General features: G+C 39.7%; 1 protein-coding gene across 1 annotated transcript in view; it reads left to right on the forward strand.

Moving 5' to 3' along the window:
- The window catches only part of tpra (translocated promoter region a, nuclear basket protein), a 50,362-nt gene that overhangs the window by 29,306 nt on the left and 3,802 nt on the right, over nucleotides 1-17,254 (forward strand). Inside the window, exons 33-47 of the mRNA XM_017704129.2 lie at nucleotides 3,082-3,280; nucleotides 4,234-4,430; nucleotides 5,019-5,092; nucleotides 6,360-6,550; nucleotides 6,833-7,078; nucleotides 8,063-8,208; nucleotides 8,369-8,449; nucleotides 10,021-10,224; nucleotides 11,499-11,609; nucleotides 11,903-11,993; nucleotides 14,488-14,696; nucleotides 15,286-15,357; nucleotides 15,459-15,550; nucleotides 16,185-16,294; nucleotides 16,452-16,550. Of these exons, the coding sequence (XP_017559618.2) occupies nucleotides 3,082-3,280; nucleotides 4,234-4,430; nucleotides 5,019-5,092; nucleotides 6,360-6,550; nucleotides 6,833-7,078; nucleotides 8,063-8,208; nucleotides 8,369-8,449; nucleotides 10,021-10,224; nucleotides 11,499-11,609; nucleotides 11,903-11,993; nucleotides 14,488-14,696; nucleotides 15,286-15,357; nucleotides 15,459-15,550; nucleotides 16,185-16,294; nucleotides 16,452-16,550 (2,122 nt within the window). The remainder of the gene's footprint in view (nucleotides 1-3,081; nucleotides 3,281-4,233; nucleotides 4,431-5,018; nucleotides 5,093-6,359; nucleotides 6,551-6,832; nucleotides 7,079-8,062; nucleotides 8,209-8,368; nucleotides 8,450-10,020; nucleotides 10,225-11,498; nucleotides 11,610-11,902; nucleotides 11,994-14,487; nucleotides 14,697-15,285; nucleotides 15,358-15,458; nucleotides 15,551-16,184; nucleotides 16,295-16,451; nucleotides 16,551-17,254) is intronic.

Raw genomic sequence — 17,254 nt, forward strand, 5'->3', positions numbered from 1 at the left:
TAATTAGCCATTTGCTCCATGTGGCGAAGCAGAAATGGGTACTGCGATCACTAGGTGTAGGAATTGCTACAATCCTCAAAATAAATCATGTTACAATATCACCATATCACAATACTCATGCCACAATCCAACTCCATTGTGCTGTTTAAAGATATGCGATATGCTAAGTATTTTTGAAATTTTATAGAGAAATATTACAATTTAGTACTTTTGACTATTATTTATCCAGAAGTGAAAGTTGTTTAATTTAGTGTTCATCTCACTTCAGATTTCTAAGCACAGCAGAAGGTGAAGTAGACAAATCAGCATTGAAAAAAATCTTTGTCCTTATTAACATAATTAGCCAATTTGTTTGTGAAGTAGTCGGACAACAAATGAAACGGGCTTTACCCTTAAATATAAAACGGAACCCTTAAACTTTAAGTGTGTAGATAAAGGCTTTCTTGTTTTATCATCAAAAATGTATATAATGTAATTTCGTTTGTGTATTAAGGCCACTGTTACAATAACAAATTGGCAGTATACATTTGTCTTAATCAGTCGTGGGCTGGAGGTTGGGGAACCAGCCTTGTGACTGGAAGGTCGCTGGTTCGATACCCTGAGCTGACAGTACATGACTAACGTGCCCTTGAGCAAGACACCCAACCCTCCATAGATAGGGTTGCCCACTGCTCCAGGCAAGTGTCCTCACTGCCCCAAGTGTGTGTCTTCTATAAAATTGAAAGTTTAAATGCAGAGGTGAAATTTCCCCCTTGTGGGACTAATAACGGTCACTTAATCTTAATCCACTAGATGGTGCCATTTATTTCTGGTGAAAACACGGTCAGTAGAGTATTAGTTGAGCACATTGTTTTCCTACAAAGAGGAGATTTGGGTTTAATCTAAATCGGAAACGGTGTAAAACACTGAGGTGTTTTCCTTTTACTAAAAAAAAAGGTTCTATATAGAACCATGAACATTCAAAGAACCCTTTGCATGATTTAAGGGATTGATGGAAAATGTGCTGTAGATGGTTCTATGTTGAACCTTTTTGAAAATGGTTCTATATAAGCTGTCCTTAGAATAGGAGAACCCCCTTTGGTGCATTTTCAGAAAGGTTCTATTTAAATAACCGACCTTGTTTTCACCACAAAGAATTGGTGCCACCTTGTGGATTAAGACAAATATATGTTGACAAGTTATAACAGTGGGTTTAATACAAAGAAAAAAAAATGAAAATACATATTTTTTCAAAATAAAATATTGGAGTTTTAAAACCCATGCAGCATAATGTGAATATAGTATTGGTTTTAAAATTTATGAAATGAATGAATGAACGAATGAACGACCGACCGACCCATTCTTTGTCCAGCAACCAGTAGCAAGAACAGGATGCTGCTTACTTTAAGGTTCAGGGTGCCAGTTTAAGCATGTCCCAGTGACTAATATGGCTCTGGTTTACTGCTGCACTTGTATGAGAAATGAAAAATGTGCCAACGTATTAAAGTATGCCAGTACACACTGTGCTGTACACACAAGCCTAAGGATTAAGATAAGCAGCATTTTAATCTGACATTAAAACCTGTGGTTTTAATCCCACCTTAAACCTCAACACTCAGATGGGAAAACAGTTTGGCAAGTTTGAATGAACTGAAAACAAGTGAATCACTGTGGTAAGACATGTGGGAGACTTTATAGAAGCATCAGTATGGGCTCTGTGGTCCGACTCTCACCAGCCAGAGCTCATAAAGATGTTCCGATGTGTTAATTTGTGGTTTTCCCACGTTACAGAGCAGGTAGGAAGCGACTGGCTGTGTTAGTTTGAGTAGATGAGGCAGGGATGTGGGACTGTACTAGACATTTCAGCACATCTTTATATTTGAAATCTAATGGTTTACTTAACGATGGGAAAGAAAAAACAAAGGCCCAAAAAAAAGACTTATCGACGTTAACGTAGAGCAGGAGCTGCAGGTTTACTTTTTCGGTCTGAAAACTCAGTAGCACAAAAAAATTCACCAGCAAGTGAAGAAATCCATTGGAAAACTTTTTATTTTTCTAAATATAGCCAAGACAAGTAAGTAGTTTCCATGTTGGGTGAGCAGCAGATGCTAAAATTACAGCTAAGTGGAACACTAGAAGCTGTTGAGAGCTTTTCTCCTCAGTAGGCAACATGTTATTTATCAGAGAAATGTATCGCTATTTCTGTACCTATTTAACATCAGCCAGCACAGCCACATGCTTAACAATGCGTTTTTAGCAACGTGCTCATGTTCAGATATACCACAACACTTCACAGCCCTGTTAAAACATAAGTGGCATTCCATTGACTTGGCCTGTATAATTTCTCCATCTTCTCATGATGAAACAAAACGAACACCCAGATAGTGATTTCACTGTTTTCACTATTTCAGTAAATAATTGCACCGCATTCAGAAGTATGATGTTTTGTTTAATAACCAGGAATGTTCAGTCTAAAGATAACTTGAAATCAAAACTGATTTATTTCTGTATTTTTAACCTTCAAATTCTTGTTTTCCTGAAATCTCCCATCAAAATGTAAAGATTTTTGCTCTGCTGATTTTTGGGTATGTCACGGTGCACCAGCGGGTAGAAAAAAAAATGTATTGTTTTTTTAATATTCATAACCATTTCACCTCTTCCACCACCCCACCTATCATAAAAAAGAAAATGTGTAGTTGGAAAGCTTGCTTGATTTGGAAATGCATCACAGTGTGAAAGGAAATGTACCATTTGTGTTACCTTTTAAGAAATTTGACTGTCGAGAGCCACCTTTGTGTATATTACTGCTGTCGGAACAAAACCTCGTAACTCCAAAATGGTAACTTTACAGGAGAAGGAAAAAACATGCCTTCCTTTTAATGTAAGGCGATTGAACCAGACATTTTTCAAGTTAATTTGCGCTGTTTGTGTTTGTCCACACATCATGAAGTTTACACACTGTGTAAAGGAAAAAAAAACATGTTCATATTATGTCAAACTGAAAATGGGGACACACAGACACAGACAGATTTATTTTCTAAAAACTTTTACACCCTGCTGTGTATGTAAGCTCTCTTGAAGCTGTATGATTGTGTTGTCCAGGTTGCTGCAGAGCGTGAGGCTGAAGTAAAGAACCTGCAGGAGCAGCTGGCTCAGGTTCAGCCCGAGCTGACCCGCCTCCGCTCTGAGCTGCAGGAAAAAATCACTCAGGAGGAGCAGCTCAGACAGCAGATTACTGACAAAGAGGAGAAGACCAAGAAAGCCTTCATGGGAGCCAAGCAGAAGATCAACCAGCTCAACAGTAACTCACTTTTACTTATATAGCACCTTTTGTGTTTCACAAGTTTACAGTAGGGATTCGTACTGATTTAGGAATCATATCAGTAGGTATTAAAAAAGAAGTACACAGACAGACAGATCTTTATTGATCCCGAAGGGAAATTAAGTGCATTGTATGGCCAAAAGTATGCAGACACCCCTCCTAATTATTGAGATCAGGTGTTTAAGTTACACTTATTGGTATTAGGTGTATAAACTCAATCATATAGCCTTGCAGTCTCGATAGACAAACACTAGCATTGAAATGTGTTGCACTGAAGAGCTCATTGACTTTAAACGTGGCACTGTCATAGGATGCCACCATTACTAGTCAGTTCATGACATTTCTATCTTGCTAGATCTGCCCCAGACAACTGTAAATGCTACTATTGTGAAATGGAAGCATCTAGGTGCAACAGCAGCTCAGCCACAAAGCGGTAGATGATTCAAATTCACAGAGCAGTGCCGGTGACCAGGGGGGTTGGGGGGGGAGGGGTGTAATGTATATGTATGTATATTTAATATGTCTTATATTGGTATTGACTGATGAAAAATGATATATTATGTAACACTAACAATGGAAAATAACGTTCAACCCACCGTTTGGACCCATATGCTAACATGTACTTCACTTTACATTGCTGTCTTTGTATCTGCCATGCTAGCCGAAGCCTTGTTACGTTTGCGCAGTAGTTTTCTGAGGGCTGGTTTTATTGTGCTTCTCACAGCTGTATAGCTCTTTATTCACAATACAATAGCAAAACAAAGGAAGTTTGCCAAACATGGCAATACAACTCAACAGTATTGAGGGATATGAGAGAAATGTAATATTTGATTTTTGCAATCACTTTAAATCGTACCTGACACAGCGGTTGAGTCTGAGGTGTAAGACTGTTGTTTTACTGTGTTTGATGTTAATTGTGTATGATAATGTAGATGCGAAGGAGCAGCTGGCTAAAGAAAATGAGGAGCTGAAGCAGCAGCGGGAGGAGCTGGAAGTGAGGATGAGTGCGCTGAAGTCTCAGTATGAAGGGCGGCTGAGCCGGCAGGAGCGGGAGCTGAGGGAGCTAAGGGAGCAGCAGGAGAGACACGGAGAACAGAGAGACGAACCGGCAGAGCAGGGAACGAGCAAGGTACAACATGTACTGCAGACCAGGACCGTGCTGGATACCACATATATAACTAGCACCTTTCATGCGTGAAAGACAGAATTTAAGGGGATGATATGAACAGTAGTAATGAGTCTAACGATCATTAATGCGTTCAGTATGTTTCAACTATAGTAGAAGAAAAACAAAAAATAAAATGGTCTATAAAAAAAAAAAAAAAAACACATCTAAGCACATCCTACTGTTCCAGAACAGGACTGTAATGGTTAAAAGCAATTTCACCTAGTTTAAAGACCAGGAGAGGCGTATTGCTGTTGTCGGAAGAAAACCTTGTATCTCCATTTTTGACATTTTTCGGTTTTTGCTATAATTTAAAAATACATATTGCTCTTTACCTTTAATGTAAGTCAACAGAACCAGATTTTTTTTTTTTTTTCTAATCATTTCTTTTAGTCCATTCATCATCAAATTTAAATACTATGTAACTTTATAGGAGAAAGAAAGAAAAAAAGGAAAAAACACCATACTCTACAGTTTTGGAGATACAAGGTTTTCTTCTGGCAACAGCGAGATGTGGTTTGCCAAGTGTATTCATCCTGTTCTCTTTTGCAGACTCAGGAGCAGCAGAGACCCTCTGAAAGCAGACAGATCACTCTGAAGCCCACCCCTGCTGCCGACAGAGGAAGGTACACACTCGCAGACTTTAGACTTTGGATTACAATGAGCTCAGTGTTTAGACAGTTGCTTTGGCCGACTACTTTTAGATTATTACATTGAATAATAATGAAAAAAAAAACCTTATGGAAACTGCAGTTATAAAAGAATCACCGCATTCACGCGAGTTTCTTGCTCGGTTGAGTTGGGGAGATTATATATATAAAAAAGATGCACTGAGTTGTAGTGAAACACATTTGCTGAATAACAGTGAAAAATAAAATAAATTCATATGACCTGTTCATGTATTTAGTTTTTTTTTTTTTTTTTTTTTTTTTTTTTTTTTTTTTAAACTCCTTAATTAAGGGAAAAGGGAAGTGTTATCAGTCAGTAAACAGATATGAGGTGACTGCAGCTGATTTGTGGACATTCCCTGAGCTTTTATGTTTGAACTCTGTCTGTGATCTTATGGTGTAAAATTCAGGCATTAAAAGGGACAGCACGCAAAAGTTTTTGGGCTTTTTAAAAGGTTCAATTCTTTCTTACCCACTGCTGTACGGATCTACAAGTCTCTTTACTGCAGAGACTGTACTGATCTCTTACAGTCAGAACTGTGCTGAATCACATCACTGTATCTCCTCTCTGATTAATATACACTGCAATACATCATAGCTACTACTGTAATGACACTTGCTGTGCAATTTACACTGTAATATTGATGCAACTTGGGGTTAGTTGTGTCTAGTCATTATGCTTTTAAACTACCTCATACCACTCAGTGCCTGCTGTCATGTAAATACAACAAATCGGTCTCATATGCTAAGCAAATAGAGCTATCTATTCTGTGTCAGTACTACTGAGCCAATAATAAAATATGATATTAACATACAACAAATGTGTTTTTTTTTTTTTTTTTTTTTTTTTTAAAATATTTATTTTATTTATTTTTCTGATTTATTTGTTGTTGACCCCATATACATAGTTGCAAATATTTGGGTGCCCCTCCTCAGATTCCGGGTTATACTGGTTTTCTTTTTTTTGTGTTTGTTTTATTGCTATTTATTTGCTAAAATAAAACATTTTTTTCATGTATTTACTTTCATGTAGCAAATCATATAAGTATGCCATTTGACCAGGGGCGTTCAAACATTTGCACATTGCTGTGCAAGCAACATTATGCACACGTAACCGGGTATATTAGTAATAGAAGTATACTAGTGTTGTGTAGTCGTGTGATGCACTAAAATGTAAGATTTATTTTTTAATCACATTTTGACTTGATTTGTCTTCTGTCTCCAGTGCCACGACCACTGAACCCCCCACAGCAAACATCAAACCCACGCCTGTGGCTGGAGCAGCCAGCAAGTCCACTCCCAGCAGCAAGTCCACCCCCAGAGCCAGCATCCGCCCCATGATCACACCTGCTACTGTTACCACGGCAACACCCACCGCCACGGTCATGCCCACCGCACAGGCTGAGACGCAGGAGGGTGAGAGTGATTTCAGTTGAACTGGTCGAACAGAAAACCTACTAACTTCTTTATATGAAATACAAAAATATCTGAACATATAAGACTTGAGATTTAAAAAAAATCTTCTTTATTTATTAGAATTATTGTATTTAAAATAACAAAAATGAAGGTATTCCTTTTAAAACCTCCTCTTTTGGGGAAGAAGTTTTTCTTTATTTATTATGTTTTTTAAATTTGTCTTCCGTTTTGTCACTGTTTTTAAAGTTGAGTTGTTATTCTTTATGATCGTCCTGCCTGCAGCCCTGCAGGCGTCTGAGGCTCCTGTGGAACACGTGACTGTGTTTGGCAGCGGCTCGGTGCGCTCCACTAGTCCAAATGTCCAGAGCACTCAGCCGATCCTGAATGTCCAGCAGAGCCAGGCCACTGCCTTCGTCCAGCCCACTCAACAGCAGACCAGTCAAGAGCCCACAGCGGTGACCATGATGGAGGCAGTGCATAGCTCTCAGATGGAGAGACCATCCACCTCCACTGCTGTCTTTGGTGCAGGTGTGTTTATTTTTATAAGACATAAAAAGTCTGTTATGCACGCTACTCATAATAAACAATTTTTAAAAATTAACGATAGTGTTTGATTTATACATACCAAAATTCATCAGACCATGTCTTTATGGAGATTTTTTTTTGTGCACAGGGGCTCAGTAATACTGGAACAGAAAAGGGTCTTCACTAAACTGTAGCCACAAAATTAGAAGCATATAATTGACTATTAATGTCACCCTTACTGGAACTAAGGGGCTCAAACCCTGAAAAACAGGCCCAGATCAGACAATCTTCCACTCAACAAACCAAACGCATTCTTTGCAGAGCTTTACACACTTTAATATGACTTTTTTTTTCTGCTAATTATTGTGCATAAAGTATGTTTTCTGCAATAATTCCATTTTCTGCTGATTGTTGTTGTTCATGTGGTAAATCTGCTGAGTTTAGCAAACTGGAAAACAAAATAAACCGTAACCTATAAAATGTACCATAAATGTTTCACAAGCCACATTTGCATTTTCATGTTCAGTTCAACAGATAAACAGATTGTGCAGCAGTGTGGTCTCTGTAGATGTGTTAACTCATCACTTAGAAAATCTACAAAAAATTTATTTGAGCAAGAAATAGGGTTAGGGTTAAGAAGACCAGCGTACACTTTTTCTGGCTTGGGGCTTGAGTGCTTAACATAGTGCACCAGCCTGCCGGTTATTTGTGGATTTAATGTCCCAATACTTGGATGTTTGGTTGCTTATGATTAGTCAAATTCATCTAAAATGGCTCAAAAGCTACATGTTATTAAATTTACCTGCTTAAAACAAAAATTTTCATCATGGACCATAATGAAAATTGCAGTCTTTCAATTTGTGATTTTGATTTAAAACTGATTAATCTTTCAGCCCTATAATCACAACACAATCCCAATCTGTTTCACAACATTCAGATCCTGTAGCTGCAGTGAGAATAACTTGTCGTATGGTTTGTGCACGTTAGTGTCGGCGAGTGCTGGCTCGTCTTTGCAGAAGCGCATTCGAGACGAGGATCTGGAGAGTTCCTCTGAGGTGACGGACAGCACACAGGACGACCTGACCGAACCACTGCCCAAGAAGATCCGCTTCGTCCAGATAACTGGAGTGGAGGTGAGCTTTATTTGAAGCACAGCGTTTCAGCTTGACAGTAATATAGTTACTGTGTACAGATTGTTTCTTCATTCTTCTTGGTTCCTTCAGAATGCTTGGTATTGTATAATTGGGCAGACTCGGTCTTCTAAGGAGCTTTAAGGAACATTTCTCTTTGCAGGAGGATGTTGCTGCTGAGGAGAGTAATGATGCAGAAGCTGAGGCTCCTGGAGATGCACTGGAAACCCCAGACGCTAGTGAGGTATTCAGCAACACATTTTATACAGCAGTTGGTTCTGCACATGTGTTATTGCAAAGCATTCTGTGTGTTTGTGTTATCTGATAACAGAACAACCAAGTGTCAAAATCTAACACTTAACAAACCATTTATATGATTTTAAAAATGAGAAACAATGATTAAAAGCACTGTTTGTTTCTTTTGCAAACATGAGTTCAAACAGTTTGAACAGCAGCAGATCAACAGTGAAACTGGCCGCGTGGAGCTATTTTACAGTTTCTATGAAGGATCTTAAGCCAGGGTTACAATATGTGGCTTTTACCCCGATTTTAGCCCTGATTTGAGTCCGTTATACTCGACAGTTGGAGAGAGAAAGATTTTTTGCCTCCCGATCGCGTGTCAGACCAGTCGGAGTTTATCAAACGTTTGGGTTTTTTTTTTTTTTTTTTTTTGACCAGACTCTGAGCAAAATCTATTGCGGATTGGCCAGTGACTCGGTCTGAACAGACTGCTGCCACAGCCAGTGAAAACTGAGAGCGTGAAAGAAGAAAATACAGCAAGCAAACAAAGAAAAATAGTGAAAGTCTCTCACATGTGGAGTGAAATTTTTAATGAGCAGAGTTTAAGGCCAAATTGAGTTCATGTACATTTTAAAATTCTTAAAAACATCACCTGACCAGTTTTTAATCCATGATTCTCGTTTAAACATTTACCTGCTGCTTCTTTGCTGTGTCTGTGGAAACGGCAGAGAATACAACAGCAGCAGCTCCACTTTTGAAGAGAATGCGAGAGTTTGTGTGAGTTCAGTGAGCTGAGTAGTGTGGATCCCCAATATTTCAGTCGCCCAAAAAAAGCTGAAGAAACCAGTCTGACAGCGTAAGACGCCCAGGCTGTTTAGTGTGTTCAGACTGTAAATGTCGTGTGGTGAACCCAAGGCTTAAGACGGGAGATTTATAATAACTGTTCACCCTCAGTACCAAGTGAGACGACACACCAGATCTTCTCCACTACAGGTTTCATAACACCTGAAAACACAACACCCACTCGATGCACAGAATAAAACAGAAGCAGAAAGGAAAGCAAATCGTTTATATAGTTCAAAATATTACTACAAAAAAGCTAAATTGATTGTGTTGTACAACCGATTGTTGAATTTGGTGGCATGTACTGTAGATAAATACTGTAATAATTTTGATGTTTATTTTGTGAACTGCTCAGCCGTTATTGCCAACTTTATCAGTAATAAAATATTTTCTTAACTATTAATGGAATGTATTTAATATTTATGTTTAGTAAATGTACATGATCATACCTCAGTTACGCTAACAGTCACATCAATACTGAACCACTGATGTACCTGTGGACATATTTATTGTTGTTTGTTCTTTGCTTTACTTTTGTTCTTTCCTTTGTTTTGCTAAACTGTTGTATAAAGGCAAGAGAACTCATATCATGGATAACAGCTGCAGTGACCAAATAAAAGCAGTGATGTTTGCAATAACCATCTCCTTCTTGTTTTTCAAAGCTCGAGGTTTTAAGCAGCGGAAATGATCGTGTTTTCTGATGCAGCGCTGGGTATCTGTGTTTTCTTACAGGAGAGCTTCCCTGTAGCGGGCGAAGTTGCAGAGGAGTCTCTCTCTCAGTCTGTTCCTGGGGATGAGGTGAGTGAGTCTCAGCAGCCCTCAGAGTCTCAGCTCAGTGCACAGGACTCATCTGACGAACAACGGCACGACGTTATCATCATAGAGACGGACACAGACAGTGAGGAAGAAGAGGAGGCCGAAGAGGAGACTGGACAGGTCAGAACACGATTAAGAAGAAAAGTTGAAGCTCTTAAAACTCTGTGTCATTACTACTTAACCTCTTAAACTCTTTGGAACCACCAGTAGCTCCAAAACACACTTGGTACTGTTCTTCATAACTTTCATATTTCATAAGCTACATTCAGAAGCTGGGCGTCGTGTGAGGCTGTAACTCTTCTCTCCAGTCAAATAGATGGTGATGTCATTTTAAACCCTTATAATAAACGAAGCTGAACTCAGTTTGTTTTTCTACTGAAAGTCGAGCCGTTTTTCCCCAAATCTGGGCTATAAACTATAAACAGACGGCGTCTCTTCAGTGATCTGCTCTGTAAACGTTAATTTAATAAAATAACACAAAGAGCATCTGAGATTTTTTTGCTTTCAGCAGTAAATTGTAAGCGTATAGTGATGTGTAGATCATAAAACACGTTCTGTTAATTTGAGGAGCTTTTACAAAAAATAAAATTACATTTATTTCATGCAGTTACTGAATAATTTGCCTTATGATTTGGTCACGTAAAATTAGATGGACAAACCAAATTATACCCTGATGTACATCGTGATTTTTTTAATTGTACATTTTTATGAAGTACATCATGAAACCTCACATTTTGCTGATTGCTGAATGTATATTTGTGAATGTAGGAACTATTTACACAGTGCTATGTGTAAATATAAATGGTTCCGTTGACTTACAATAAAATTAAAGTTGTTTGTACTCTGGAGTGGCACAGCTGTCTAAGCGTTGTCATCATGAGTTCGATCCCTAGTGATGCTTCAGCCGGGAGTCAAAGAGAGCATAATTGGCCTCGCTCTCTCTGGGTGAGTAGGATAGACTCCCTTCTCCCCTCATCACTTAACGCGATACTAGTCAGCGCAGGCGTCTGTTAGCTGACGTAACAGATCTTGTGGTTGTCGCTTTCTTCTGAGCGCGTTCGGCTGCCTAATGACCTTGCACGAGTGTCGGGCAGCCTGTGCTGCCTGCACCCTCCTAGTGTTGGTAGTATCGTGTGGCTTGGGGAAATGGAAGTGATAAATATTTTGGAGATAAAAGGTTTTGTTGAATATCAACAAAACATCTTTTGACCAGGCACCCCCAAACTTTTGCACATGACCAAATTATTGAAATTGTCTTTGAAAATGTGATTCCTAAAAAGGTTGGCAACCCTGAGAATCTGCCATGATGAAACGCTGGTGTGTGCTGTCTAAATCGAAACGCATCAGCGTCCTAGTTTTAAATGCACATCTTTGTTTTTCCTGTCCCTCTGCAGTATGGGGAGGAAGATGAGGATGATGAGGAAGGAGATGGCACAATGGCAGGAGAGGAGAGTAATGAAGGGAGCGGAGACGCCAATGAGCCGTTTGAGGGAGACGACACTGAGGTGCCTACAGCTCTTTGCTCGGAGTTCATTATGCCTTGTTTTTGTTGTTTGTGTCATTTTGTATTTATGTATTTTTCGTTTTTAGTGAAATTGGTTTTATTTAGTTTTCACTGTTTTGTTTATAATTCCTATTGCAATGCACTTTTTTTTTTTTTTTTTTTTTTTTGAATACTATTTGTTATTTTTAGTGCACTGATATGATTTTTTGCTTTCTGATCATGTGGTAGTTTTAGATTTGTACTAGTTTTCTCTAATCATGCCAAGTCTCTTGTTTTGGTGGTGCTTTATCACAGGCGGCAGAGGCCACTGACCCGGGCACTGAGAATGAGGAGAGTCAGGGAGCGTCGGACTCCATCCAGAAACAAGCAGATTCTCAAAGCAGTGGTAAAGACACATGCATGCATACATTTAGCTGCTGTCGGAATAAAACCTTGTATCTCCTAAACAGTAACTTTACAGGAGAAGGAAAAAACTTGCTGTACTTTTAATGTAAGTCAATGGAACCAGACTTTTTCCAGGTCACTTTGGTCCATTTATCAATAAATATGCACACAATGTAAAGAGCAACAGGCATTTTCAAGTTGTCAAAAACTGACAAACAACAAAAAATGGAGATACAAGGTTTTTTTCTGACAGCAGCGATCTGTATCGCCACTTTTAGAACAACAGAAGATCTTTAGAAGTTACATTGTAAACATTAGTTAAGATGATCAACAGACTTAAAAAAATTGTCATTCTCTTCAGAGGGAAAAAAACAAGGAAAAACTAGCTGTGACGTTTTTGAGCATTTCAAATAGAAAAAAGATGTCAATCATTGTGACTGCCTAAAGTGCACGATCAGAGTGCTTCTTCAACCCTCATGCAACAGAACCACCATTGTTCTCTAATGCAGGGGTTCTCAACCTTTTCCATCTTAAGGCCCACCTGTTCATACATACAAACCATAGTGGCCCACAGTAAAACTCAAATCATTTATATGCATTTTTCCTTTTGTTTTCTTCAGTTCTGACCACGAAAACCTGAAAATTAGGATCTGGAAAAAACAAACATGGTTTCAGTGATAATATGACAAAAAGAGTGAAGGAATAGAAATGTGCAAGGTAAATGTAGGCTGTGATTTGGAGCTACAGTCTATTTTGTTTCTACTGAAAATACTCCACTGGCTTTGCAACAAGGGTAATTTTGGCCTCAGGTTGTCCCTTTAGTTTGAAGGGTTTTTGTGATTTTTAATTATGCTGTTATTTTAAGGCTTGTTTTACAGGCCCAGTGCAGGCTTCTGCCTCCCCTGAGTACAGGCCCTCGACCACTAGTGGTCCATGGCCCACAGGTTGAGACAACCTACTATTATGCACTTCCTTTAAACAAACAACTGAAAATAGCCTTAATGGTCTTAAGAACCTGGAAGACAGAAATAGCCACAGTAGCATTTGGAGTTCAGTAATGCAGAGAGCAACATGTTTAAATTTTCAGAGATGATTCTGAACTGAGCGCGGAGCTCGAAGACGTGTTCACTCAGTTATTACAGACAGCGTGCCTTGGGTTTTCTGCCATCCATCCATCCATCCATCCATCCATCCATCCATCCATCCATCCATCCATCCATCCATCCATCCATCCATCCATCCATCCATCCGTTCGGGTCGAGGGGGCAGCATGCTAAAGCAATGAGGCCCTGACCTCCCTTTCCCCAGCCACTTCCACTAGCTCTCCGGGGGGGATTCCACGGGGCTCCCAGGCCAGCTGGGCAATATAGTACAACAAAACCTTGCACTTCAAATTTTCTTTCTTTATTAATTTATTTTTATAGACTTGAAAATTGGAGCTGATAAGCTTCTTCTTGATCAGCAGACAAGGCATAACATTATGGCCTTGCTTCTACACTCATTGTCCATTTCATCAGCTCCACTTACTGTTTAGCTGCACTTTGTAGTTCTACAGTTACAGACTGTAGTCCATCTGTTTCTCTGATACTTTGTTAGCCCCTTTTACCCTGTTCTTCAGTGGTCAGGACCCCCATGGACCCTCACAGAGCAGGTACTATTTGGGTGGTGGATCACTCTCAGCACTGCAGTGACACTGACGTGGTGATGGTGTGATGGTGTGTGTTGTGCTGGTCTGAGTGGATCAGACACGGCGGTGCTGCCTGAGTTTTTGAACACTGTGTCCACTCACTGTCCACTCTATTACACACTCCAACCTGGTCAGTCCACCTTGTAGATGTAAAGTCAGAAACGATAGTTCATCTGCTGCTGCACAGTTTGTGTTGATCATAATGTGATGCCTGATCGGTGTATACATACAACAGTGTCAAACTCCTATTGTTTAAAACTTTTATTTGCGAAGTGAGTGTTTGCATTTATTCTGTTATAAAGCATTTTTACAAACAAATATACATAATAACTACAAACAATACAGTAGAACAGTTCACACACTTTTAGCTGCACATGAAGGTCTATTAACCTCTTATTCACCAGGGTATATTTTGGTTTTTCCGTCTGAATTTACACGACCAAATTGTAAGGCAGATTATTTAGTAACTGCATGAAATAAATGTAAATACTTTTATTTTATTTATTCATTTATCTTTTTATTTATTTAAGAAGCTCCCCTCAAATTGGGTCGACTTTCAGTAGAAAAAAAAAAAAGAGTTCAGGTTCTTTTATTATAAGGGTTTAATATTACATCACCATCTATTTGACTGGAAAGAAGACCGTTAGTCTCATACGATGGTCATCATGCATAGTAACTTGTCCTGAAAGTACTGCCACAGCTAACGCTGAATGAAAGGACCACACTCTGTGACCCCCATTAGCCTTCATTCTTCACTGACTGAGTTAGCATTTCTGTCTGAGCTCCTCCTTTAACGACCCCTGTGTAGGTGAAGCCAGCGTTAGCACTGTGGAGCCGACTCCTGCAGTTGAGCCTGTGAGGGAGCTGCAGGTGACCCCCAGCACAGCCAGCACTTCCAGCACTACGTCCTCCAGCCTTGGTCCACGCCTTCCGCAGTCCCCCCGCAGACTGCACCACACGCCCCCACCCCGCCTCAACATACACCCCATCCCTGAGCTCGGACCACCGCTCATGCAGGTAAACCCACTCTGCACCAGTCAGCCAGCACTGCTGCACATGACCAGTTTAGTTAAAGAAGCTGTTCACAATATCTCTCATACTTTAAATGTGATCAACTAGCCTGGCATTCTCAACTTGAAACCTGAATTTATGTTTGTAGTTTACCCAAAAAGATCATAAGAGTAATATATATGTAAATTTCGTTGGTTCTGATTGGCTGTTCTATACTGTTCCTCATTCAAAAAGCAGTCCAGGCCGAAACCTTCCTTGTAACTTCAGCATAAAGGGGTGGGGCTGAGCTACTGTATACTGGAGATGTAGTGGCATCACAAAAACAATGACTTCAAAACAAGCTGTTTCTGCACTTTAGTTTCCATATATGCAGGAATTGAACAGTACGTTCTGAAATGTTTAGTGTTTACATATTGCATCAACCCTTGTTTGACAATGTGACTGGTTCCCTTTAATAAACTGAAGCCAGTGACTTGCTGATGTACACTGCATGAGGCAAATAAATGCACACATTCACTTGGTCACTGACTCTGTTCAAGGTTTAATATTCTCTCTGTACACTATAAAGAGCTATTATAAATTTGTTTTCTCATAGAGGCAGTCAGGCCAACCTAGACGGTCATCGATGAGCCGAGCACCCCAGCTTACTCCTGGAATAGGAAGCATGGTAAAAAGGCACTTATTCTCCTGTACCCGTTTTCTCTGCCTTTATAAAAAAAATCCCTTAGTGGATCTAAGAAGGTTTCTTGACATGTTTTGTTATTGCAGCAACACTTCTTCGATGATGACGACAGGATGGTTCCCAGCACTCCGACTCTAGTGGTGCCACACCGCACTGATGGCTTTGCTGAGGCAATTCAGTGAGTAGCAGCCAGTGTTGATGCTGCATTCACATTGATAATAGGCAATAAGATGTTCCACGTACTTCAGTGGAGCAGTAACAGAAAGTTGGGCTGCCACATGCCACACATGGCTTGCAGGAGTTCCTTTATTCCTGCTCCGGCCATCATGCCCTAGCAGTGGAATAAATCACATGTTGATTTTGAGGCCTACAGTTCTATTTGTTAAATTTACCCAACAGCTTGTGCTCTTATAACATAGAATAAACTTGAAGGTGCTGCAATTTTTCTTACTAAATTCAGGGTGAATGTGAAAAAACATTTCCCTTCCTTACAGTGACATTAGTGAGTGAGACACAATATCAGGGACTGTCTGTGAGCTCGCCGAACTACCGGAACAAAGGCCTAGCAACACCTTAGCAAACCCTGGATATCATAACAAAAGCCTAGCAACACTGTAGCTGCCAGTAAAACTACCTTTTACTATAGTAACATTTACGTGGCTACAACTCACTGTTGGTCACATTGCAGAATTGGTGTAACCAATGACGGAGTGAGGCATAGACCAAACCCCCCACGCAGCACAGCACTGTTTGTCTTTTTGCGCTTGAATGGCTCACATCTGGACTTACTTTGTTCTGTTCTTCTCTCCCAGTTCTCCTCAGGTCGCTGGTGTCCCCCGGTTCCGTTTCGGTCCACCTGAGGACATGATCCCTCAGACAAGCTCGTCTCACTCTGACCTGGGTCAGCTGGCCTCTCAGGGAGGTGGGTATGCAAACAGCACTAGAGCCCAGATATTGACTTTCTTATAGCTTAAACAGCAGTCAACCCTGAATTAGACTATTTTATGGATACTGTGTCCCACACTGTACTGAGGGGAAATGTTTGCATTAAATAAAAGTTGTTTTCATTCATGTTTCAGGTCTGGGCATGTACGAGAGTCCTCTCTTCCTGGCTGCTCATGATGAAGAGTCTGGAGGCAGGAGTGTCCCCACCACCCCTCTGCAGGTGGCAGCGCCAGGTAGCCAATCACACCACTCCTTAATTGCTTGGAATTGACCGCTCTGTTGGAAATGACCCCCTAATCACTATTTTCCAATTATTATTTACCACAGTAGAACAATCAGGAGCAATATATGGATATTACAGGGAGCAGAGACGATTATTATTTTATTATTATATTTTATTTTATTTTAGTCACACAAACAGTCATATGCAAATGTTTGAACACTCCTGGTCAATTGACTTATTTTGTTATTTGTGTAATTTATTTGCATGTAACATATGGAGGGGGGGGATTTATACTGTACCATAACGTTTGCACTTTTGTCTTTTTTATTTTATTTCTTAAGTTCAGCAAATGAACAGTAGTTTTGTTAAAATATGCAGACGTGTGCCGTCTGTAGAGGATGTTAACTTCTTTTCGTTTGACCAGGGATGCACAAATATTTGCATGTGATTTTTATATATATATTGTGTGTGTGTGTATATATGTGTGTGTATGTGTGTATGTATGTGTATGTGTATGTATGTGTGTGTGGGTGTGTAAATAAAATTACACAGATCATAACATTTATGACTACCTCCTTGTTTCTACGCTCCTTGTCTATTTTATCAGCTCTATATACTGTATATGTGCACTTTATAGTTCTACAGTTACAGATTGTAGTCCATCTATTTCTCTGATGCTTTGTTACCCCCTTTTACCCTGTTCTTCAGTGGACA

Source organism: Pygocentrus nattereri, chromosome 17 (genome assembly GCF_015220715.1).
Source record: "Pygocentrus nattereri isolate fPygNat1 chromosome 17, fPygNat1.pri, whole genome shotgun sequence".
NCBI classification, from domain to species: domain Eukaryota; kingdom Metazoa; phylum Chordata; class Actinopteri; order Characiformes; family Serrasalmidae; genus Pygocentrus; species Pygocentrus nattereri.